At 50.1% G+C, this 25,510-nt stretch overlaps 1 protein-coding gene across 2 annotated transcripts in view; it reads right to left on the bottom strand.

Moving 5' to 3' along the window:
- The window catches only part of RTN3 (reticulon 3), a 54,915-nt gene that overhangs the window by 2,410 nt on the left and 26,995 nt on the right, over positions 1–25,510 (bottom strand). For both annotated transcript variants that reach the window (XM_040971111.1, XM_040971110.1), the window contains 5 exons: positions 5,894–6,101; positions 3,804–3,942; positions 2,780–2,849; positions 1,926–1,972; positions 30–88 (listed from right to left, as the gene is read on the bottom strand). In XM_040971111.1, coding sequence (XP_040827045.1) covers positions 30–88; positions 1,926–1,972; positions 2,780–2,849; positions 3,804–3,942; positions 5,894–6,101 — 523 coding nt within the window. The remainder of the gene's footprint in view (positions 1–29; positions 89–1,925; positions 1,973–2,779; positions 2,850–3,803; positions 3,943–5,893; positions 6,102–25,510) is intronic.

Here is a 25,510-nt window from a genome sequence, read left to right as displayed (position 1 = left end):
AACAAAGTCCATGCCCCTCCCGTACTTACTTTTCAACAATCGACTTGGTCTGCTCCCGGGCAATGCCAACGTAGTGGTCGATCTGGGTCTAGGAAGGACAGATGGCAGATTCAGCTGTGCCAACATAGAACAGTGTTCCCGAAGGCACTGTTACTCTGTCTCATCCGAGTATTTTTAAACACTATTACATATTTTGGAAAATGAAAACAATGCTGAATCTTCTTAAAAGCTTTTTTTTTTTTTGGCAAAATCTCCGGTTTAGGGGCCGAGGTTGCCTGCCCCCCACATCAGAGTGCCTAGGTGTGGGGCCAGCACCCACAGGGGCATTGGCTGGAGTTGTAGATGCTCCATTCTGCTCCAGCTCCCTGCTAATGTGCCTGGGAGAGCAGTGCAGGTGGCCAGGTCCTTGAGCCCCTGCCCCCTCGAGGGAGACCTGGATGAAGTTCTTGGCTTGTGGTTCTGGTTTCGTCCTGCCCTGGCCTTTGTGGTCATTTAGGAAGTGGGAGTGAACCAGCAGATGGAAGATCTCCCTTTCAACCCTTTCAAATGAATAAGCTGACTGCAGCATTTTGGCTAATGCACACTGCGGAGGCGGCAGGGATGGTTCAAGTGGAGCCAACCCTGCCACCTACATGGGACTGTAGGTGGGTCCTGGCCCAGCCCTGCCCACTGGGCAGCACTGAGGGACCATGGTGGGTCATCAGATGGAAGTATCCTCAAACAACCAACCAAACAACAAAAGAAAAGATGCCTTTGGTTTCAGACTTCAGATTATCCCACACCTTGCTGAAGTGGAAATCACTTCCCTCCTGCAGAAGTGTGTGGTGGTGCTTTCTGTCTGGGACCTTGGGATGCAGCACTGTCCACGTGCTAGCACCCATCACTGTGTGAGCTATAGTCACACATGTTATAGCCCTCACGGAACACCAAGGACCAAGGAGTCCCACACTGTAACTGAAGCGGCTGCTTGTGATGTTGGTGCCCCACGTCACAGTGCCGGCTCGAATCCTAGCTGCTCTGTTTCTGATCCAGCTTCCTGCTGGGGTCCCTGAGAAGACCCTGGAAGACGGCCCCACCTGCCTGTTACAAACCAGTATGTCAAAGATGACCCCTATTTCTCTCTCTCTAGCTATCCTTTCAAATAAATAATTAAATCTTTCAAAAAAGAAAAGCCAAAACAACCTTATACATCCTGTTACTCTGTGCACATCATCTCAGTTTATAAGCTATTAACTTCGACAGATAAGGGAATCTAAATTCTTTTCGGACACCCAACTATTATTGGCTAAGCACCTTTTAAAATTAACAGATAATATGTCCAAGTGATAAAAGCTCAAAAGATGGGTCTGATGTGATGGCTCAAGTGGCTAATCCTCCTCTTCAAGAGCCAAGATCCCATATGGGCACTGGTTCTAATCCCGGCCAGCTCCCTGCCTGTGGCCTGGGAAAGCAGCCCAGAGCCTTGGGACCCTGCACCTGCGTGGGAAGAAACTCCTGGCTCCAATTTTCAGATTGATTCAGCTCCCGCCCCTTTGGTCACTGAGGAGTGAACCAGCAGATGGATGATCTTCCTCTCTGTCTTTCCTTCTCTGTAAATCTATTTTTCCAATAAAAATAAATCTTAAACAAAACAAAACAAAAAACAATCCAAAACCAATAACAACAGGAAAATTCACAAGGCACATCATAGATTACGAAAAGGGTGTGTTTCTCCAGAGCTCCTACAGTGGGGTCCCAGAGGCCCTGGGCGACAAAGTGGGGGAGGGGTCCCAGAGGCCCTGGTTGACGAACTGGGGGGTGGTCCCAGAGGCCCTGGGCAATGAACTGGGGGGTCTCAGCGGCCCTGGCTGATGAACTGCGGGTCCCAGAGGCCCTGGGCAATGAACTGGGCTGTGACAGGCACGTGCAGAGCAGACCCGGCTTACCTTGTACTTCTCATACACAATCGGGACGCTGAACACAAGGAGCTCGGCTGCAAGACACGATCAGGGCCGTGGTTAGGCTCAGGGAGACACAGCTTCCCCAAAGCACGAAAGCCTGCCTAGGCCTCACACTGAAGGGCAAGCAGATAAAAGGAGCTGCTGCAGGGTACCAGGGAGTCCCAAGGGCACCAGGGAGCTGCTGCAGGGCACCAGGGAGTCCTGAGGGCACCAGGGAGTCCTGAGGGTACCAGGGAGCTGCTGCAGGGTACCAGAGAGTCCTGAGGGCACCAGGGAGTCCCAAGGGCACCAGGGAGCTGCTGAAAGCTCACAGGCCACTTTTTTACAATTTAAGTTACAAAAAAAAGGTCACCGTAAACTAAAGTTCTCACATTTAAGTCAAAGGAGAAGCTAGACAATTCTTTACTTCCAGTTGTCTTAAAGGTTCAAAGTCTCTGAGGGGTCTTATGGCTGGGCTGGGGCTGGCTTTGTGGTGAAGCAGGCAAGGCATCTGCCTGCAGAGCCAGCATCCCATGTGGGTGCCAGTTCGATTCCTGGCTGCTCCACTTCTGATGCAGCTCTCTGCTAATGTGCCTGGGAAAGGAGCGGAGGATGGTCCAAGTGCTCGGGCCCTGGCACTCAGGAGGGTGACGCAGAAGAAGCTGCCAGCTTCAGCCTGGCAGGGCACTAGGGCACTAGCCCTGGCTGTTGCGGCTACCTGGGGAGCAAACCGGCACACAGAACGCCTTTCTTTCTGTAACCCTGACTTTCAAATAAAAAAAGACTGGGCTATGCTGTACACCTCTCTTTTTATTTTTACAAATGACGACAAAGGGCAGTGCTTTTCCTTGCCATCTTACCTAAAATCAGAAGGGTGATTCCGTTAAAAACAGCGCCGACATAGGTCATCAGCCACATGAAGACAGCCAGCTGTGAAGGTCAACATCAGAGGGTTAGACAGGAGCAAGCGCGGGGCGACATGCCGGCTAAGTAGGTAACGCATCCCCCTCTCCTTCAGCTCACTTAGCGCACACGCAGGCAGTGACAGGCCACACTTCCCGCCGCGCCTTCCCCACCTGCACACATCTGAGGGTGTTGAGGGCATGTCGCTCTGTTACACTCAGGTCTGCACCTGTCACGTTGCACTACTTGATGCATGTCTCCCGGGGGAAGCAGGTGAAGATCGGGTATCCGATTCTGACACAGACCTGTGTCCTGTGGTCCTGCTGAATGATAACCTGGCCCCTGGCCTGGAGCTGAGAGGAGGATAACCAGAGGGAAGGGCTGAGGCAAGCTTTTCTCCAACCTCCTCAGGACACTGGAATTCCTGGTCCCCAGTGCCAGCCACAAAACTTATGAATATCACTCTACTTCGCTCCCATCTTTCCTGCAGCCAGCTGGCCGTGAAGGAATTCTGAGCAGCATGGGCACTTAGGGCAGGGGGGAGGATGCTGCCTGGGATGACTGCAGCCCACATCAGCGTCCTGGGTTTGAGTCCCTGCTCAGCATCTGAGTCCCACCTCCGGTTACTGCACAGCCTTGGAGGCAGTGGGTGCTAGCTCAGTACTTGGGTTCCTGGTTGTTCTGGGAAACTGAGGAATGAGCCAGCAACTGAAACATGGAAGAGCTCTTGTCTCTTTGACTTTCAAACAAATACAAATAACAGAAAATTGAAGTAAAAGGTTCTTTAAGAACATTCTCTGGCCTTCGTCTAACGGACCTTCTTTGTCCAGTCTTCTTTCTGCATGGCTGTCCCCGTTTCCCTGAACCCAATCACCGAAGCAGAGATGGGGTCTTCACCCAAGGGTGCCCACGTCCCACAAAGCCAGGATCCAACGTGTGTTCTGCCCGGGTCAGCACCCTGCTGAGCGCTGAGTGACTGACCTTCAAGGAATCGACGAGGTCCTCCACCAGGAAGAGCCGGACGATGAGCTTCAGGGCCCTGTTGATGTGCACCATGGCGGCGTTCACGTAGTTGTGGAAAGCTTCCGAGGATAGCGTGATGTCCACATCCAGGTAGGCTCTTCCGGGACAGGAGACAAGAGTCACACGTCTCACAGGGCAACGCCAGGGGCTCTGGCAGCACGGCAGCCTCCTAGGCAGCGACGCTGGCCCGGGGGCAGGGGGGTGGAGGGACTTCTGTCACTCAGGGGAGACACCGGGTGTCTGCTGTGCCCATGCTCGGTGTAACTTTATGGCTCCGGGAAGCCGGGCTGACTTAAGAGTTATGAGTCCAGAATCCACAGGCCCCAAAATCAGTACATGATAAAGCATTACAAAGTGTTCACCATTTTTTAAAAATTCTTTTGGAAAATCATATCTTATTGGTGACCCTACATGGAGATATATGCTTCTGATTTTTCTTTTTAGGTTTTTTTTGGTATAGTCATGTCCAAGTAATTATTTATTTATTTTTTAAAATACTGACTGAAACACAATAGCTCGTTACAGATGCTTTCAATGTTACCACACCTTTGTGCTATAACTGATCTATTTATTGTTTATTGAAAATTATGTTTGTGGACGTATTATACTATTTACGACTTTCATTCCCATATAATAAAGGGAGCAAAGCATATTTGTTGCAAAGCAAGGAGGTTGCAGAAGTTGCATTAGACGGTTTTGAGGGTCGCACAAGCATTGAAAGATCCCAGCTTCGTGCCCAGCTTCGTGCCCAGGGGGACCATGTGCTCCTGCAGTAGCTACAGCTGCCCGCTGCCTACCAGACACTGCTTGGTGCCACAGTGCTAAGGACGGTCAGGACTATGTTTGCTTTAAGAAGCTTAGAGTCTTACAGAGAAACAGAGTGATAACAGACACGTATTCCTTCATTAAGAATATGCTTACTGCCAACGCAAGAGTTTTAAATGGCAGATGTTGTAACTTAACACAACTGAGCGACCGGACGTGGTAAGCGGGCAGCTGTCACGCAGCGGGGACCCGTTGAGACACCTGAGCTCTCAGAAACAGCACAGCTCATTCCCTCACTCACTGGACAACTCCAGATTTATTAAAATTAACTTTCAAGCTATTTCCAATGCCACATATACAGTTCAAATTCTGTTTTCACCAAGAGAAAACAGAGGGATGAGAGAGCAGTAGCCAGAAGCCCACTAGGCTGCACGAGGCGTTCCTTCTCTGAGTAAAGGGCTTTTAGGAAACAGTCAGCTGCTGTAGTGGCCTACTGCTCTGCAGGGAAACAGGGGAGGAAGCATTTGCCAGCGGCCAGTGGAATGGCTTAGCTGGCTAGTCCTCTGCTGCAAGTGCTGGCATCTCACATGGGCGTTGGTCTGTCCTGGCTGCTCCACTTCCCATCCAGCTCCCTGCTGGTGGCCTGGGAAAGCAGCGCAGGATGGCCCAGGTCTTGGGGACCCTGCATCCACACAGGAAATCTGGAAGAAGCTTCTGGCTCCTGGCTCTGGCTTTGGATGGGCTCAGTTCCGGCTGTAGTAGCCACCTGGGGAGTGAACCAGTGGATGGAAAATCTTTTTGCCTCTTCTCTGTAAATCTGCTTCTCTAATAAAAATAGATAAATCTTAAAAAGAAAAGAAAACGTGCCAAAGTAGCAGTCTAATCAGAGGAGCTAGAAGTGCATCGTAGACGCCCAGGACCTACCGACTTGCCTCTGGCATAAGGGCGGACAGCAGCAGGACAGAGGCAAGCCCCAAGGGCACGGCCTCCACCACAATGTGCCCATCTAGGGCCTCACCTGGCGAGGCTCCCCCACAGACTGGGGACCCCTGGAGGCTGCTCCCAGTGCTCTGCCTTCCTTACCCTGCTCAGAAACTTAAGAGTCCTCCTTGGTTTTCCGGTGTGAGCCTCCAGTTTGTCAGCAGTCCATCTCTGCTACCCTGGCACGCCTAAGGAGGCTCTCCAGGTCCCATCACCCCGCCTCTGAGCCGCACCGCACCCTGCGATGTGTTGTGTGTTAGACCTTGGCTGCTGTGCGCAAGCACTGTGATCCTTGAACTCACTTGAATGGGTGGCCTTCTTCCGACTTCTGCACGGCTTGGATGACGGACTTGTAGACCCTGAAGCTGATGGTGACAGACAGAAGAGCCAGGATGAGGTAAGAGACCACACTGATGACGCTGAAGGCGGCCAGGGAGAGCAGCATGATGAGCGTGGTGCCGAAGACAAAGCCCGTCTTCTTCACATCTCGCCAGAAGATCAGGTCGTGCACTGCCGCAGGCAAGGAGACAAGCGGTATGAACACAGACAGCCGCCGGCCGAGGTGGACCACTCCCAGCTCTGCCCCCAGCTCTGTGCTGCACACCCGGGGAGCACTCGGCACTCACAGGCACACACACAGCCGCTTAGTAACGCCAACTGAAAGTGAACACAGCCAGCCACCGGCTCTCTGCTGCACACCCGGGGAGCACTCGGCACTCACAGGCACACACACAGCCATTTAGTAACGCCAACTGAAAGCATAGACTCCGGGATGTGGGCGTCCCATGAGCTCCTGGTTCCTGGTGTCAGCCTAGCCCTGCCCCGGCTGCTGCAGCCAGAAGGAATGCAAACAGATCAGCCGTGCAGCGTTAGGCTCTGTCAGTCTTAGGAGAAGCCCAGGATGATGAGCAGACTAAAATGCTTCTGAGGGTGAGAGGGACACGATTAGTGATGCTGTGGGAAGCTGCACGGACCAGCACCAACCCAGGCAAGCGGGCCTTTTACACGGACTGGGAATGTCCAGGCTCTTAGTAAAGCACCTCAAAGACCAGCTGACGGGCTGCTGGTACCCCATCAATGACACGAGCGTGGGCATGTCAGCCCCCTGAAAGGACGCCTCAGCACTATGGCCCCACTCGGAGTGCCCTCTCTTTGCTGGTAGGGCTCTGGGGCCAGAGAGGCGGGACTAGAGTTCTGCTGTGTAACCACACTGCCTTAACCTTTCCACACCTCCACCTCCTCATTTGTAAAATGTCTAAGGAATACATCAGCCAATGCCTTCAGAACCTGCTCCAACGTTAGCTATAATCACCAACAGGACAAGAAGAAACAGCAAAATTGGAGACAATGAGTTCACCCAACCCTAATCTTGATCAACCATGTAATCATTATACAAGATAAAATAAAATAAAAATCACCAACAGGAAGGCCTGGGAGGCCCCGGTGTAAGCTGACGCCATGACACCATGCTCTCACCCACTTGCAGCTGAGTTCCCTCTACACTGATCTGAGGCATAACCCAGGTGGACACAAGAAACACTAAAGGATACCAGCTTACGGGAGAAACGCTGCCACTCTCAGCCCACTCAGGGAGGTGACCTCAGAGAAGCAGTGTTTTCATTCCTGATCGGAAATGCTGAAGTGGCAAGAACAAAACGGGGCGACAGGGAGGACACAGTGGGGCGGCAGGGGAAGGCACTGCGGGCAGCAGGCGAGGGCACGGGGTAGGGAGGGCACAGTGCGGTGGCATGGAGGACTCAGGGGCGGCAGGGGAGGGCATGGGGTAGGGAGTGCACTGTGGGATAGGGGAGGGCACGGCAGGATGGTGGGCTAGGTCCATGTCCCATACTGGGCACTGAGTCAAATCTGCGTGCCTGCTTCTTGCTAAGGCACACCCTGGCAGGCGGCAGATCATGTCTCAAGTGCTTGAATCCCCACCATCCAGGAGGGAGAGCTGAATGAAATTTCTGGTTGTTTATAAAGGCAGACTGGGCCTAGCACAATTACCTAGCAGCTCAAGTCCTCACCTTGAACACGCCAGTTCTAATCCCGGCGGCTCTGTTTCCCATCCAGCTCCCTGCTTGTGCCCTGGCAAAGCAGTCAAGGATGGCCCAAAGCTTTGCCACCCTGCACCCCATGGGAGACCTGGAGGAGGCTCCCGTCTTAGGACTGGCTCCGCTCTGGCTGTTGCAGTCACTTGTGGAGTGGTGTGTGTGTGTGTGTATGCGTGCGCACTTCTCAGTTTTTTCAAATAAATAAAAATGAATAAACTTGATCACAACAGCTGAGGACAAGTCAGGTTGCAGGCAAGAGGTAAGAGCTTCTTCCAAGTCTTCCACCTGGGTTCAGGAGCCCAAGCATTTAGGCCATTTTCCACTGCTCTCCCAGGCTCATTAGCAGGGAACTGGATTAAAAGTGGAGCAGTCAGGGCTTGGCGCGGTAGTTTAGAGGCTAAAGTCTTCACCTTGCATGTGCCCGGGATCCCATATGGGTGCCAGTTCTAATCCCGGCAGCTCCACTTCCCATCCTGCTCCCTGCTGTGGCCTGGGAAAGCAGTTGAAGATAGCCCAAAGCCTTGGGACCCTGAATCTGTGCGGGAGACTCGGAAGAAGCTCCTGGCTCCAGCTGTTGTGAATCAGTGGATGGAAGATCTTCCTCTCTGTCTCTCCTCTTCTCTGTATATCTGCCTTTCAAAAAAAAAAAAAAAAATCTATAAATAAATCTTAAAAAAAATAAGATCAAATGGATCATCCAGAAACCAGTGCCCATTTGGAATGCTACCATGGCAGGCGATGACAGGAGAATAAGGAGACACAGTAATACATGGTTGCCACGTGAGATTCTAGTCCGGACCCTGGTCACTTGGGGGGATGAATCATCAGATGGAAGATCTTCCTCTCTCTATATCTGACTTTGCAACAAAAATAAATGAAAAATAAATAAACACATAAATCAATAAATAAACAAACAAATAAATAAATAATTCAAAACAATTTTCAGGAGTAAAAAAACGGAATGTTACTGCAGCAGCTAGAAGCAGCCTGTTTCCAGGCTGGCAGACAGAGACGGATGAAGCTGCTGAGGCCAAGCGCCAACTAGCGGTGAGCCAGAGCAGGCGAGGCTGCGTGGTGGGTTTCTATTTTCTAAATATATTGCCTACAATCCTAACATTTTGAAATTTCAATGTTCGGGACAGAAAGAACAGACAAGAAAAGCAAAGGACTAAGCTAAAGGAACGAGGCTGGCGCCACGACAGAAAAGGACCTTGAAGTGTCAGGGAAGGAACAAGGAATAAAGGCATAAGCCTAAACGCAAATTACAATTTTCTACTCTAACACAAATTAGAAAAAGCCATCCAGTTCCGTGAACTTTACTGCCACCTGCTGGAACATTTTTGTTAAGAAATATCCAAGAAATAGGCAAAGGAAATGAGCAGGCATTTCTAGAAAGAACAAATTCAAATGGCTGATGGACATATGAAAAAAGGCTCTGGTTCCTTACCTATTTAGAAAAGCACAAATAAAAACCACATCGAAGGGCCTGGCATGGTAGCCCAGTGGCTAAAATCCTTGTCTTGCAGGCACCCCAATCCCATATGGGTGCAGGTTCCTATCCTGTCTGCTCTACTTTCCTTCCAGCTCCCTGCTTGTGGCCTGGCAAAGCAGTCAAGGACGGCCCAAAGCTTTGCCACCCTGCACCCACGTGGGAGACCTGGAGGAGGCTCCTGGCTTTGGACTGGCTCTGCTCTGGCTGTTGTAGTCACTTGTGGAGTGAACCAGCGGACAGATCTCTCTCTCTGTAAATCTGACTTCCCAATAACAGTTAAATATATCTTTTTAAAAAAGATTTATTTGTTTTTATTGCAAAGTCAGACATACAGAGAGGAGGAGAGAAAGGGAGGAGGATCTGAAGCCAGAAACCAGGAACTTCTTCCGGGTCTCCCACACGGGTGCAGGGTCCCAAGGCTTTGGGTTGTCCTTGACTGCTTTCCCAGGCCACAAGCAGGGAGCTGGATGGGAAGTGGGGCTGCCGGGATTAGAACCGGTGCCCATATGGGTCTCAGCACGTGCAAGGTGAGGACTTTAGCCTCTAGGTCACCGTGCTGGGCCCTCAGTGCTAACATCCCATGCGGATGCTGGCTTGAGCTCAGCTGCTCCACTGCTGCTCCAGCTCTGCTAACGCACCTGGGAAAACAGTGACTCAGTGCTTGGAACCCTGCACCCATGAGGGAGACCCGGCGGAAGCTTCTGGTTCCCGACTTTGGACTGGCCCAGGCCCAGTCACCGAGGCCATTTGTGGAGTGAACCTGCTGATGGAAGATCTCTTTTCCTCTCTGTGTACTCTGCCTCTCAAATAGGTAAATATTTAATTAAAGAAAAAAGAAACACCCGGATCTATTAGGACAACACTGGAGGAGTATCCGCTGGCAGCGCAGGTATAACCTGCCTAACAGCACAGAGGGGCCTGGGCTCGGCTCGCAGCTAAAACAGGATAACAGCTGGGTCAGGCAGGGAGACTCTGGGAATGAAAGCAGACTGACCGAGGAAGAGCTTGGAAAAGATGGTCCAACATAGCAGGCTTCACAGGTCCTGGTTCCTGGGCTGTCAGCTCAGAGACGTCCTATTCTAACACACCAACCATCGTGTCTGAGCTCGTGGTGTAGCTCAGCGGGTTAACCTTCTGCTCGTGACACTGGCATCCAATGGGAGTGCTGGTTCAAATAATTTTTTTTTAAGGAAAGATATACTTATTTTTATTGGAAAGTCAGATATACAGAAAGGAGACAGAGAGGAAGATCTTCCATCCGATGATTCACTCCCCAAGTGACCCCAATGGCCGGTGCTGCGCTGATCCGAAGCCAGGAGCCAGGAGCCTCCTCCAGGTCTGCCACATGGGTGCAGGATCCCAAGGCTTTGGGCCGTTCTCGACTGCTTTCCCAGTTCACAGGCAGGGAGCAGGATGGGAAGCGGGGCCGCCAGGATTAAAACTGGTGCCCATATGGGATCCTGGCACATGCAAGGCGAGGACTTTAGCCACTAGGCTACTGCGCCATACACTGAAATAAAATTTTTAAAAATGAAAAAAGAACACCTACTGGTTAATTTGTTATAGCTCTTCCTGTCTGTAAGTGAATGCTCAAACATGGGCCACGCGAATGACTATGGGATGGTGAAACCACTATTTCCAGGTAATCCCAGATGCCCTCCCCTCAGTCAATTCCACACATGAACTCTCCGTGCTGGAACCACTGAGCACGACGGAGCAAGGCCTCTGGTTAGGAACGCCAAGGAAATGAACCTGGCATGCGCTTTGGAAACTTCCTCTGTGATCCCCTGGGAAAGGGGAGGACCAAAATATGAGGAAGGAGCGAGGGAAGAGGCAGCTGCCAAGCCTGAGGAGCAGCCACGCGCTTCAGAGCCAGGAAGTAGCGGCCAGTGGCAGTGCCGGGCGTCAGGCAGGCTCCTCTGCTCTAACCCATCTGTTCCTGCCCTCAGTCGAGCCCCTCTTTCAGAGGTAAGGACTTTGAGAGAGCGAGCTCTTGTCTTTTGCCTCACTCCAAATACCCAACATGGGAGAATGCAATCCAGGTTTGTCCCGTGGGTGGCAGAGCCCAACCCACGGAGCCATCGGGGTGCCTCCCGGGGTGGAATCAGCAGGCAGCTGGAGCTGGGAGCCTCGGCAGGGATCGGAGTCCCGGTGCCTCAATGTGGGATGCAGGCGTCCACCGCTAGGCCACGTGCCCACGCCACATCCCTCACCTGTGGAGGTGCTCACTGCCCAGCTTTCTTTTCTGTAAATTTAGTTATTGAGAGTGACAGGAGCGCACACACACAGCACTTGCACCTACTAGTTCACTGCCCAAATACCTGCAACGGCCACACCGCGGTCAGGCTAAAAGCCAGGTGCCTGATTCCTTCCTGGTCTGTCGCGGGGGTGCCAGGGCCCCGGCACTGGGCCGATCTCCCACTGCCTCCCCAGGCACATGAGCAGGAAGCTGGCCTGCGAGTGCAGTGCTTGAACACAGGACGCTGGCACTGCAGCGGCTTCCCCACAGTGCCACACGCCGACCCGTGTTTTCTCATCAAGGTTTCCTGACTGCCTGTTTTTCACGGGTTAGTGCTGGGGACGGGCCGTACAACCTAAGCACGGGCGAGGCAAGCAAGCTCCCTCAGGTTCACTGAGAAAGAAGGGCAGTGAATACCGAAAGCAGAGGCCCCGGGGAGCCCACCGCGCCAGGAGCAGGCACACACAGGGGCAGCCTCTCCGAGGAGTGACAGGAGACAGCCGCAAGCAAGGGAAGAAGCTGGTGCTGTGAAAACGGGTGGAGCTGAGGGTGGGGGTGTTGGCACAGCTGTTGCAAGGCTACCAGGCCAGGAAACTCCCTGAGCAGGCCAAGATAGAGCCGCAAGTCGGAGATGAAGGTCAGTGTAACAAGATCACCTGTGTTCCCATATGCTAAGATTAATCAGAAATCAAATTAAAATAGTGGAACTGGCGCAGTGGCCTAGTGGCTAAAGTCCTCGCCTTGAACATGCCGGGAACCCATATGGTCACCGGTTCTAAGCCCAGCTCTCCAGAGCTCTCTTATGCCTCCTGCGCCCCCGCCGGCTGCCAGCCCTATCCGCTGCCAGGCTTATCCACCGTCCTAAGAGGCCGTATGGCCCTGAACAGGCACTGGTCCCTGAATGCCAGGGTTTGCATCCTTTTTCATTTATTGCCTGAGTGATCTCAGGCAAGACTACTGACCCTCTGTGTGCCTGGGGTTCCTCTTCTCCAAGAGGACTACCACGATGCTTGCTTGTCAGGGATACTGCCAGGATTGAACGGGTTCATGTGGAGAACTACTGAGAACACTGCTAACTGGTTGTGGTATGTTAGCTATTATTCATTTGACTCTATTAGGTTGTTTATATCTAATTACGAGGTGTTTTTTTAGATTTAAAAAAAATGTTTTGAAAGGCAGAGTTACAGAGAGACGAACAGCTGACTTCCATCGGCTGATCTACTCCCTGAGGCTGTGCCAGGCCAATGCCAGCAGCCTGGAGCTCCTCCCAGGTCTTCCCCACGTAGGTGCAGCCGTCTCCGCTGCCTTCCCAGGGGCACCAGCAGGGAGCTGCACAGGAAGCGGAGAAGCCAGGCTACAAATCAGTGCCCATAAGGGATGCCAGCATTGCAGGCGGTGGCATAATCTGCTATGCCATATAACCCATATTACAGTTATGGGAAACTGAAGAACTAAGGCTAAAGTTTGCTTCAGAAAAGTAAAGACTTTTCCCCCGTCCTCTCTTCAGCTGACAGGACACACAAAATAATCAAGAGCAGAGGATTAGAAGGGATCTTTTTTTTTTTTTTAAGCATTAACAGTCATAAATTGATAAAGTTTTTTGGGGAGAATCTTAAGCCACAATCTAAACTTTGCAGTATATGTGATTAAGCACGGTTTTACAAAACTTTGCATTTTAACAACTGAAGAACAGAAAAGTTTTAGGCAGGTGAGCAGGAAAATCCCCAGCAACCCAGTGAGTGAGGAAGAATTTAACTCTACATCCTGCCTAGTAAGGTCCAGGAGAAGCAAATAGTGAGCCTGACCAGTAAGTACAGGCTGAGCGATGACAGGCTAGCTGGCCTGCTCCCTGGCTGTTCCAGACTTTCTGTATCTCTATGTCTCTCTCTGTCTGAGAAGCCAGATGGGAAGCCTGATCAGTAAGGTACAAGCTGAGTGATTATCAACTCGCAGACCTTTATTAGTCTCTATCTGAACTAATAGGAACTTTGATGTTAAGTTCATACTCAGCTGTTATATATGATGGATGTTAATGCTGAGGCTTCCACTGTTCCTGTGCCACTCTGATTTTGGTTAAACTCAAAAACATGCCAGCTTGGGAGAAAAAAAAAAAAGGGGGGGGGGTTTAGCAGCCAGCTTCGTACATACTAAAATTCAGATGCCAAGGAAGTAGTTACAGGATGTGGTTAAGAATTTGAATTTTCGGGCCCGGTGCGGTGGCGCAAGTGGTTAAAGGTCCTCGCCTTGCACGCCCGGGATCCCATATGGGCGCCGGTTCTAATCCCGGCAGCCCCACTTCCCTTCCAGCTCCCTGCCTGTGGCCCGGGAAAGCAGTCGAGGACGGCCCAAAGCTTTGGGACCCTGCACCCGCGTGGGAGACCCGGAAGAGGCTCCTGGCTTCGGATCGGCATAGTATTGGCCCGTTGCGCTCACTTGGGGAGTGAATCATTGGACGGAAGATCTTCCTCTCTGTCTCTCCTCTCTCTGTATATCCGCCTTTCCAATGAAAAAATAATAAAAATAAATCTTTAAAAAAAAAAAAAGAATTTGAATTTTCTAACATATTGATCACTCAATACCATGTTAATTAACTTACGATGTTGTTAATTTCAATGTTTCTTCCTGTCGTTGAAGTTGTGTAGTGGAGGAGAGATGATATTCTACCAGCTATTTTCAGACCAAGGATGGTCTCTTAATGAAATTGCTGAATTTATCTGGACAGTAAGATGCTGGACTCTCTGCATGGTCCATGCCCGCAATGAAGGAATCATGACTGGTTATGAACTGTACTACTGTAACAATATGAAGGAAATCAGTAAGGGGGGAGGGCTTGGGGAGGAGCTGGGGGAATCCTAGAGCCTATGAAACTGTCATAAAATGACACAATAAATAAACAAGTTAATTAATTTTAAAAAGACATCCTTTTAGCCCTTGTATCTTACACATCAAAGTTTCATATAAAAATTTCTACTGAAAAAGGGTTACAGGGCCAGCAGGGTTAAGCTGCCAACGCCAGACTGAATCCCACAGTCCCAGCTGCTGCCCTTCTGGCCAGCTCCCTGCCAATATGCCTGGGAAGGCAGCTGGCCCAAGCACTTGGACCCCAGCAGTGCTGTGAGAGATCTGGATGGAATTTGTAGCTTTTGGCTTCGGCCTGGCCCACCTCTGATCGTCACAGTCACCGAGGGGAGTGAAGCAGCAGATGGAAGAGCTCTGACTTTATGACTTAACAGAACTGAGTGTAAGGGAGAGGGGGAGATAGGACCAGGAGGCAGTGGGCCATCGGGTACACAGGACAGACTGGTCTGGCCAGAGCAGCGATGTGGGAGTGATCGACAGGTCACGTAGTGGCATCTCCCAACGTGGCAAATTCCACACACGAGAGGAAACACTTCCTTGGACAATGTCCTCTGATTAGGGAATGCTTCTGCCATTCCCACCTGGTAAGCCGAGACAGAAACATGCAGACAGGGCTCACTCTGCCTTTCCTCATCTCTTAGAGTCCAACACTAGAGCTGAGTGAAGTCTGCCTTCCAGAGCTGTCACAGGAAAGCCAGATCGTAACCTGGTTCATGGGGAGACTGGATCCTTTCTGTGCCTAACACGGGGCGCGTCATTCAGAGACGGTCCAAAGCCGCGGCTCTCGGCTGCATGGGAGCCACCCACGCTGTGAACAAACTTCTGCTTCCTTTGGGTTCTGGCATGCCACAAGTGGAGACTCGCTGCCCATGAGAGTGGCTGGTGCAGACGGGGCACACCCACATCCTTCCACAGGTGTCCTGGAACGTAAGCCCATTACCGGGAGCCCATGGGCTGACCAACTGCCACACACATGCGTGATCTACCTGTATTCAGGAATCGAAATGTTCACACCAAAGCACGCCCGTTTCTTAATCCTACTTTCCACATGTGAAGCAGCACCATACGAGCAGGAAGAGAACGAAACCTGGGCTAGCTTCTTCCTCAAAATCTGAAGGGAACTGACCCAAGCTAGTGCCACATGTTCTAGCAGAATGGGAGCTCAGAGCTCTCAAACGAGCAGGCCCAGGACAAGTCTACACGTCAGACATGACTACTGAATGCCTAACTTTACTTGGAAAGCCACAACTGATCACATTTTTTTTTTATTACGTTGCATTATGTGACACAGTTTCATAGGCTCTGGGATTCCCCCAACCCCTCCCCCCATGTGGATTCCTCCACCTCGTTGCAGTATCACAGTTCAAATCCAGTCAAGATTCTTTTGTTGCAAACATATACCAAGCATAGAGTCCAGCATCTTATTGTCCAGATAAATTCAACAGTTTCATTGGGAGACCATCTCTGGTCTGAAGGTAGAGCTGGCAAAATATCATCCTGAATTTGATCACATTTTTAAAGAAAAGATTTGCTTCCCAAATGGCCGTAATGGTCAGAGTTGAGCCCATCTGAAGCCAGGAGCCTCTTCCAGGGACCCAAGGCTGTGGGCCATCTTTCACTGCTTTCCCAGGCCACAAGCAGTGTGGCTGGGAAGTGGAGCAGCTAGGATATGAACCCGCATGCATATGTGATTCCTATGCATGCAAGGCAAGGATTTAGCAACTAGGCTATCATACTGGGCCCAAATTAGTCATATTTAAATAATGTTTTTAGTGTACCTCATTACGGTTAAAATCATGTGATGAATCAGTTTACCCATTGTCTTTTACTACCATTCCAATACCTAATACAGCTTCCTTTAGGACTCAGTAGTATCAGTAATTGCTCAGCTACCTGCATTTTGTATTACTGGCACATGGTGTGTCTTATGTATTTGCCTAGAGGGCTTATGCTGCTGGTAGAATTAAGCATGACTCTTCTGTAATGTGACACTATTACTTCTGTTTTAAAAGCTTTCAATGCTGCCTCCTACCCATATTGTAGTACCTACATTAAACCAACAGGGGCACTCATATGCTCCCTGCCAATTCAAGTCGACCAGTAGTAAATGGTGCTGGCTCCCTGTCATTCTATTACAGAACTGCTTATAGTTCTCCATCTGACTAAACTATTTCTAAAGATTAACTGAATTTAATCTGCTCTTCTTATACACATCTAAGACAAAAGGCTGTTAATTGCTTACTCTGAAAAAACAAAAAACAACACCTAAGTGTGAATTTCCAAGCTAAGTCCTCTCTAAGGTGGAAGGAGAGTGTCTTTCATTTGCTGGTTAATCCCCAGTGTTCACTCGAGCCTGAGCAGATGGGCCTGCCATGGGCGAAAGCCATCACCCGCCGCCTTCCCAGGTAGGCATCGTGGCGCTGCAATGCCGAGCAGAGCCGGGACACGAAGGCTGCTTTCCTGCACTAACTGTCCCTATTTCAACTCTGTGTTTAAAGATTCATTTATACGAAAGACAACATTATAGAGAGAGAGAGGCAGAGACAGAGAGACGCCTTCCAGCAGCTGGTTTGTGTCTCACATGGTTACAATGGCCAGGACGGGCCCAGGTGAAGCCATGAGCTTCTTTCACCCTCGTCTCCCACATGGGCGGAGGGTCCAAATGCTCAGGCCATCTTCCACTGATTTTCCAGGCACGTTAGCAGGGAGCTGGATGAGAAGCTGAGCAGACAGTACTCCAGTGGGTCCCACTGCGACACTGGAGCTGTAGAAGGCAACTTAACCTTCTATAGCAGCCTTACCTCTAATTATATTTTTAAAGAACTTACTTGGGGGCCTGGCATCATCGCTCAATGGCTAAATGCTTGGTTTGCATGCACTGGGATCCCATATGGGTGATGGTTTGTATCCCAGCTGCTCCACTTCCCATCCAGCTCCCTGCCTGTGGCCTGGGAAAGCAGTCGAGGACGGCCCAAAGCCTTGGGACCCTGCACCCGTGTGGGAGACCTGGAAGAATCTCCTGGCTTCAGATCAGCATAGCTCTAGCTTTTGAGGCCATTTGAGGAGTAAACCAGTGGATTCAAGATCTTTTTCTCTGACTTCCCCTCTCTCTGCACATCTGTTTTTCCGACAAAAATAAATCTTTTAACAAGACAAAACGAAATAAAAAGCCAAAAAGTTTACTAGGGGCTGGCTGCTGGAATCCCATATGGGAGCCCATTTGAGCCATGGATGCGCCACTTCTGATCCAGTTCCCTGCTAATACGTCACTGGATGAGAGGGGTCACTGATAGAACACGAAGCCGTCACTGGCCCACAGACAATCCTGTCAGCTGCGAACGACCGGCAGCAGGCCAAAAGCACTGGTGAGAACCCCTTTCAAACTCACATTCCTTCCAGACCCAGAAAAAAAAAAAAAACCCAGTTTTTTATTCATTAAAATAACTTACCATCCCCTCTGCCCCCAGCTTCAGTTTTATAAAGCACAGAAAGCAAAATGGCCTGGACTCCCACTCCCCACAGGAGCAGAGGGTGGGTGTGGATGTGCAAACCGCCGGCCTTCTGTAACTCAAGAATGTAATTAAGACAACAGGCGCCATGATGAGTCACGGTGGAATGGGCAAACACAACACTGCAGCTCTCATTTGTGTCAATCCGTTTCCGTCCTAGCAGATCTGATCAGACCAGCATGCTGGACCGCGACCAACTGTCAACATACGGTGCTCATTAAGCCTTTAGAACACTAGATCCAACCCAAACTTAAACAAAACACTAGTTAATTGGAACGACTGTGGAAGAACCCAACTATAAACATTTAATAAGTAATTTAATGCCCTTTGCACAACCTTACTACCTTTTTTTAAAAAAAAAATAATATTGCTTATTTAGTTGAGAGGCATGCATGCTCAGGTGAGCCTCAGAGGGGGAGGGGAGGGCTGAGGTGTGGAGGAGGGCTGGTGGGGCTGGGAGGACGGGGAGAAAAGAGGACCACTCCTTGCTTTCATACACTGGCACCCGGGACAGCAGAAGGCTGTTTGACGTTGCCTTACAGACCCCCGTGTGGGGAAGCATGTTCCGAGGGCGTTACTTGAGGGGATCCGATAGTTCTGGGACCGTAGTTTCATCGATCCAGGGTTGAGAAAGTCCTACCAAGGTCTGTTGACTGACAACATCTACCTTGGTGCATCACAGAGCCAGGCATTCATTGCAAAGCTTCACCAGCACTGCCTGTTCTCCACTTTCCACCCTCCACGAGGCGCTCGACCACCACTGCCAGATAGATGAGCTGGCTGCCGAGTCTTCAGTGTGTACCTGGGTATGCTTCTCCACTGCATGGGCACCACGAACCGAGGAGGCCCAGACCCGATATGTGTGTTCCAAGGTTGGAATCTTGTGGATTTCCCTATAGCCAGGGTTTTGAGTCTAGCAGTCTAGTCAGTCTGCCAAGAAGCCTCACAAGAGGGTAACCTCAGACTTGACTTGTATGTACCAGCCAGTGCAGGGTCAGGTCAGGTCCATTACCTGCAACAGCTAACACACATGCTATTGGATGCAGCTGCCTAGACAAGCCCAGCCCACCACAGGCCCGGTCATCATGTATACCAGCAGGTGCCGCAGGCTAGGTGGGGTGATCTCTAATAACTGCCACCAGGCCTGACCGCGGCCTGGGTTTTTGTGTGTGCTGGCATGTGCTGTGGTTTAGCCTGGTTCATCCCATGTCCCACCTGGCTCTCGTACACACCAGTGGGTGCTGTGGCTTAGCTTAGTTTGCCCCTCATCCAGACCTGGCCCACATGCATGCCTGTGGGTACTGTTGTCTTTTTCCAGCTTGGCCCATCCCCAGCCCTGGTTCTCATGTTCACTAGTGGGAGCTGCAACCTAGCAGGGGAGTGCCCACAGTTCTCCAGCAGGACCTCTCCCAGTTTTGGATTTCGCATTGGCAAGAGGTATTGGGGTCCAGCCTGACATGACTTGAATCCAGTACTGGCTCGTGCCAGTGAATGCTTGGTAAAGTCCAGTTGACCCACAACTATTCTGGCTCTTACTTGAGCCAGCTGGTGCAATGGTTCAGCCCAGCCTGGTCTTCCCCTAGGTCTAGCCCACATGCCAGCTGATGGGTGCTGAAGTCCTGCCCAGACTGGTCTGCTCCCGGTCCAAGCTCTCTTGCTCAACAGTGGAAGAAGCAGTTTAGTAGGTGAGTCCCTGAAGTTGTCCTACCAGGACAGCTCCCGGCCGGGTCTTGTGCGCGCTATGGCTCAGCTCTGCCTGGCCTGCTCCCCGTCCCAGCTCACACTGGTGGGTGCTACAGCCTAGCCCAGCCTGGCCAGCTGCCAGCCCTGGCTCTCATGTGAACTGGTGGGTGTTATCAGTTCAGCCTTGCTCAGCCTGCACCTGAGCTTTCACACATACCACTGAATTCTATGGACTGGCTTTGCAAGGCCCACTCACAGACCTGGACGACACGTATGCCAATGAATACTGTATCCTGGCATGTTGTGAGCTGCCCCCAACCACAGCTCTTGTGCTCACCAGTGACAGCTGCGACCTAGCAGGGGAGTTCCATCAGGCCTGTTTCCTGCCAAGGATCTGGCATGGGCTCTGGTGGATGCTTGGCCTAGTCTGATATGGCATGCCCTGGTCCTGTCACTCATTCGTGGGCACTGTGGCCTGTCCTACTGGCCTGTACCTATTCCGGCTCTTGCTAGCAAGTACAACAGCTCAGCCCATCCCGCACCCATTCTGGCTCTCACTAGCATCAGTGGGTGCTAGGGATTAGCCTAGTTCTGCCTGTCCTCAGAGCCAAGCCACACACATACTGAAGGATGCTGTACTTTAACAGGGAGTTCCTAAGGTGCTGTACCCCAGTCTGGCCTGGCCTCAGCCTGGCTCTCTTGTGAACTGGCAGGTGCGGCTGGAAATGTTGTATAGTTTTAATTCCATACTGAGCATTATATTTATATATATATAAAGTGCAGAGCTTCTGCACTTTAAGATTTCCTTATTTTTATTAGGAAGGCAGATCAGATTTACAGAGAAGGAGAGATAGAAACATCTTCCATCCAATGGTTCACTCCCTAAGTGTCTGCAAAGATCAGAGCTAAGCCGATCTGAAACCAGGAGCCAAGAACCTCTTCCGGGTCTTCCATCTGGGTGCAGGGTCCCCAGGCTTTGGGTCATCCTGTACTGCTTTCCCACGCCACAAGCAGGGAGTCAGAAGGGAAGTGGAGCAGCCGGGTTTAGAATCCGTGCCCATATGGGATCCCTGCACTTGTAATGCGTGGATTTAGCCATTGAATTGGGCCATTCAGGACTGTTAAATTCCTTTGGAGAGTACTGTACTTGTGTTTTAGCATTCAATTCAGTTCAGTTCAACTGGCTCCAAAGAGCCAACTCTTAGTCTCTTAAGATCTTTCACAGGATGTCTGTATCCTTTCGTGCACCTGTGCTTTGGGTACTTAGTATCTGACTTTTCCTTTTCCAGTGACTGCCTGGCTGTGGCAGACACACATTCTGTTCTCAGTCTTGTAGCAGTTTTAGCCAATCTGTCTGATTCCAGTGCTGGCGGAGCATGTCTGAAAGCAGTAACCAGAACTGATTTCACGTAGCCTCTTTGCAGGTGTGAACTCCGGAGTCAGCCTGCTTCCGTTCACTCCCTAGCACCTTCAGGTCTGACCTCCTTTAAATTTGCAGGAAGGTTGAGTCCAGCAGAAGACTACTGGACTGCGATTGGGAAAAAATAATTGTGACTTCGTTTAAAAAAAAAATTATTCTAAGAGGCCAGTGTTACGGTATAATGGGTTAAAACACCCCATGCGACTCCAGCATCCCTTACAGGTGTCAATCCCTGTCCCGGCTGCTCTACTTCTGATCTAGCTTCCTGCTGAAGGCCTGGGAAAGCAGAGGAGGATGGACTGAGTACCTCGAACTCTGCTACCTACAATGGGAGATTGGGAAGAAATTCCTGGCTCCTGGATTCAGCCTAGCCTGGCCCTGCTGTTGCAGCAATTTTGAGTGTAGTCAGCAGATCTTTTTCTAATTCTTCTGAATAAATGGAAAGAGAGAGAGAGAAAAAAAGACGAACAGGAAGGACGCACCAGATCTGTGCTGGTGGTCACATGGGGGGCGGGGCAGGCGAAGAGAACACAGCAGGTGCTAATCAAGAAGTTTCCCCATCTGAAATAAGCGCAGCCGCCAGCGCTGACAGCTGACTGCACACGCAAGTGGAAACGCGATTTACGTCCTTGTAGTTCTTTCTGGTTCTTCCACTCTTCACGCACTTCTCCAACTACAAAACTTGGCTGTGTAATATTTTATTGCAGTCAGGTCATAACATGCTCAACCCATCTCTACTATTAAAAGACTGAGCTATTGGCCACTAGTTATTTGTACACATAAATGTCTTTCAGAATAAATTCCCAAAAACAAAATTGCTAGGGCAATTTGAAATCTCTGTTACATATTGCTTAACTGCCTTAGACAGGTTGTAGCAATTTACATACCTATTACAAAGCTATACGCCCATTTCCTTGCATTCTTACTGATATGAATAATAAAAAATTATCTGCACTAAATTGGCGTGAGATACAATCTAATTTTCCCTTAAACTATTTCAGAATAACATCCTGTAATTATTGAGCAACTAATTATGTAATATCACATGGGCTTCACTATAAACTGATATATAACATAAAATAGCAAAACAAAGATAAACTGCTTCTTGGCCTTTTTGCTAAGATCAAGCGTAAAAAATAAAATGCCATTTTTCATTTTTTCTATTTCCCTATGGTTACTTCAAAGAGAACACATCTACAGAACTACTGGTATCTTCAGAATGGAAGATGATGGGCCTGGGGCAGTGGCCTAGCAGCCAAAGTCCTCACCTTGCATGCCAAGATCCCATATGGGTGCTGGTTTGTATCCTGGCAGCCCCACTTCCCATCCAGCTCCCTGCTTGTGGCTTGGAAAAGCAGCTGAGGACGGCCCAAAGCCTTGGGACCCTGCACCCGGGTGGGAGACCTGGAAGAAGCTCCTGGCTCCTGGCTTTGGATTGGCACAGCTCCAGCCGTTGCAGCCACTTGGGGTGTGAATCAGTGGACAGTGGACAGATCTCACTCTGTCTCTCCTCCTCTCATATATCTAACATTCCAATAAAAATAAGTAAATCTTAAAAAAAAAAAGAATGCGTGTTTCAGACATACTTTTTTAGAACTAACACATCTTATTGAAATGTTTTACATTTTAAAAGATTGATTCATAAAGTAAAAAATTTTTTTAAGTTTTCAATTTTGAAAATGTAAAGGCAGGCCTTTCAACTACAGTCTTGGACCAGTCTTAATCATCTAAAAATACCTACTGACTACAGAAGCTGGTTGGTGACAAACCTCCTCAGCTCGCACGGCTCTTCTCCGCCATCGAGAGCTGCCGAGAGTGTTTACCCAGTACTTAATTTTACCACAATATTGTAAAGGAGGACAGAATCCTCACCATCACCACGTGAACAAGGAGGATGCTGAACCAGCCAGGCTAGTTATGTAAGGGCCCATCAGCAGGTGTTCGCCAGAATGAGACACTGGAGCTTCTGTGGCTTAACTTTTACATGCCTCATCACCCGAAGTAACCACCTGCAAGAATTTAGGACAACTCGGGAAGAAAGCTACCATGCCCCTCAGCCAAAGAAGTCATGACTGAAGCCAGCGGGGAATCGCGGATCTCAATGTCCCTGTTTTACAGAGGACGCAGAGGCCCCGAGATCACGGAAGGCGCTGTCTGCAGTTGCACTGCTGGGCACAGAAAAGCAGAAGGTAGCACGGCAAACGAGTCTTCTGCCCGCAGTGCTGGGATCCATATGGGAGCTAGCTCACTTCCCGGCTGCTCCACTTCAGTTCAGCTCCCTACCTGTGGCCCAGGAGAGCAGGGGAGGACGGCTCAGGTCCTCAGGCCCCAGCGCCCATGTAGGACAGGCTCAGCTCTGGCCATTCCGGCCATTTGGGAGCGAGTCAGTGGATGCTAGATCTATCTGTATCTCCTATCTGTAACTCTTTCAATTAAAATAACTAACTCTTAAAAAGATTAAAGGGTATAATCAAACAAACAAAGGGTATAATCACTTCTTCATAAGTGAAGTACTCCCAAAGAGCCTGATGCCGGGGCGGGCCTGGGCGAAGATGCCACAGTGGACACTGGCCAGACCGTGAGCATGGCTGAGGGCCCAGTCACCAAGCTTCTAACTTGGCTTTCTAAGGCGCACCCTGGGAAGGGAGCAGTGCTGAGTCCCCGCCGCCCCCTGGGGAGACTTGGATGGAGTTCTGGGCTCATGGCTTTGCTCTGGTCCGGCCCCAGCTGCTGTAGGCATTAGGGGAGTGACTAGGCAATGGAAAAATCTCTCTTCGTTATTGTTTCTCAAATGTAAAAAAAAAAAAAAATGCAATTTTGACTCCTATATAGCACCCAACACCGATTAAACAGTAAGCATTATATTTGGCATCAGATATAGATGTTGGAGTCTCATTGAAAAATGCTTTAAATAGCTTTTTAAAAAATACTTACTTTTTGATAAGCACATTGACAAAGAAAAACGAAGAGGGATAGCTTCCATCCACTGGTTTATTCCCCAAATGCTCAGAATAGTGAGGGCTGGGGCCCGGCCAAAGCCCGGAGCCCAGCTGCTTCGGCCGTCCTCTGACACCTTCCCAGGAGGGCCTGGAGACAGGCTAGCTGGGACTTGAAATGGCACTGACATAGGGATGCTGGCATTGTTGTGCTACAACAGCCGTCCCAAATACACAGTCTCCACCCCACTTACAAGATGTCGGAAAGTCCAGGACTTCAGTCACCTGGAAGTTGACTGCCAGGAAATGGTGACACAGGGGACAAAACGAAAGACTTCCAGCAACATCCAGTGAATACCGGCTGGAAATCATCGGATAAGGTCCGAAATGGAAGAATTAGCGCTCCCTTAAGTAATACTCACCAACAGTATGGCAACACTGGTTACCTACTTTCTGAGCAACAAAATCTCTGTGGTATATGATCAAATTAATTAAAAGTTTCATCTACCCCTTTTCCCAGTAGGAATTCCTTTACCTTTGATTGTGAAGTACATTTCTCAAGTCCTTTATTTCAAAGGTCTTCATTAAAAATTCAAGCGCTAGGCTAGAAGCAGTGTGAGTACTACAGAGGTTCTAGTACACTTTGTAAATAAATGAGAATTTAATGATTTTTTTAAAAAGTAGCAATTTCTCTAGGCCAACATATAAGCAAAGGAGAACAATAAAGCATACTGGAAACTACAAAAAAATGTTTAAGGGAACCAATTTTATAAAGTGGCGTACTGCTTTGGGAAACATTGTGTAGGGAAACCAAATTAATTAAAAAGCAGCATGTGGGGGCCTGGTGCGTAGTCTAGCATCTAAAGTCCTCGCCTTGCATGTGCCGGGATCCCATACGGGTGCTGGTTCTAATCCCAGCGGCCCTGCTACCCATCCAGCTCCCTGCTTGTGGCCTGGGAAAGCAGCTGAGGATGGCCCAAAGCCTTGGGACCCTGCACCCGTGTGGGAGACCTGGAGGAGGCTCCTGGCTCCTGGCTTTGGATCGGCACAGCTCCACCCTTTGCAGCTGTTTGGGGAGTGAATCAATGGATGGAAGACCTTCCTCTCTGTCTCTCCTCCTCTCTGTGTATCTGTGTTTCCAATAAAAAATAATAAAACAGACCTTAAAAAAAAAAAGCAGCACGTTGTTCCCCTATTATACAGTTTGTACTCTGGTTATAATTTTGTAGATTTAAAACCAAGACTCAGAAAAATAGCATCCTGGTAACTACCCTGCACAGATTCAACCACATGCATGATTCCTGCTGCGAGTTGTTACCTGAGAATCCTGCCAGCAGTCTCGCTAGGGCATGGGTGTTTACCAGCTCAGTCGTGCTAAGGCAGGAACCATTATCTACCCTGCCAGCTTCTTGGGTAACAGCAGGCCTTTTGGGGATCCCAGGATCAGAGCCAGATGCAGGGTTGACACCTGTTTGCTCCAGGATGGCACAGGATCTCCGTGGCCAAGCTCCTGGAGCCACAGTTCGCCGCGCCGTTTCCTCAGAAGGCAATGTGTCTTCACCCGGCGTGGCAGCTGACATCTCAGCCTGTGTCCCCCCCAGTTCCTTCAGGGCTTGGATCGTGAGCTGCTCCTGCTCCAAATCAGAAGATGCTGCTGGGGCGCTCTGGGTTGGGACAACATCCTGACCCTTACGCCCACTCACTCCTTCTTCGGCTTGTGCACCGCG

The sequence above is a fragment of the Ochotona curzoniae genome, unplaced genomic scaffold, assembly GCF_017591425.1.
Source record: "Ochotona curzoniae isolate NIBS_2020 unplaced genomic scaffold, NIBS_Ocur_1.0 scaffold_4937, whole genome shotgun sequence".
NCBI classification, from domain to species: domain Eukaryota; kingdom Metazoa; phylum Chordata; class Mammalia; order Lagomorpha; family Ochotonidae; genus Ochotona; species Ochotona curzoniae.
The sequence above is the reverse complement of the archived record's forward strand: the minus strand, read 5'-3'. Positions and strand labels throughout refer to the sequence as shown.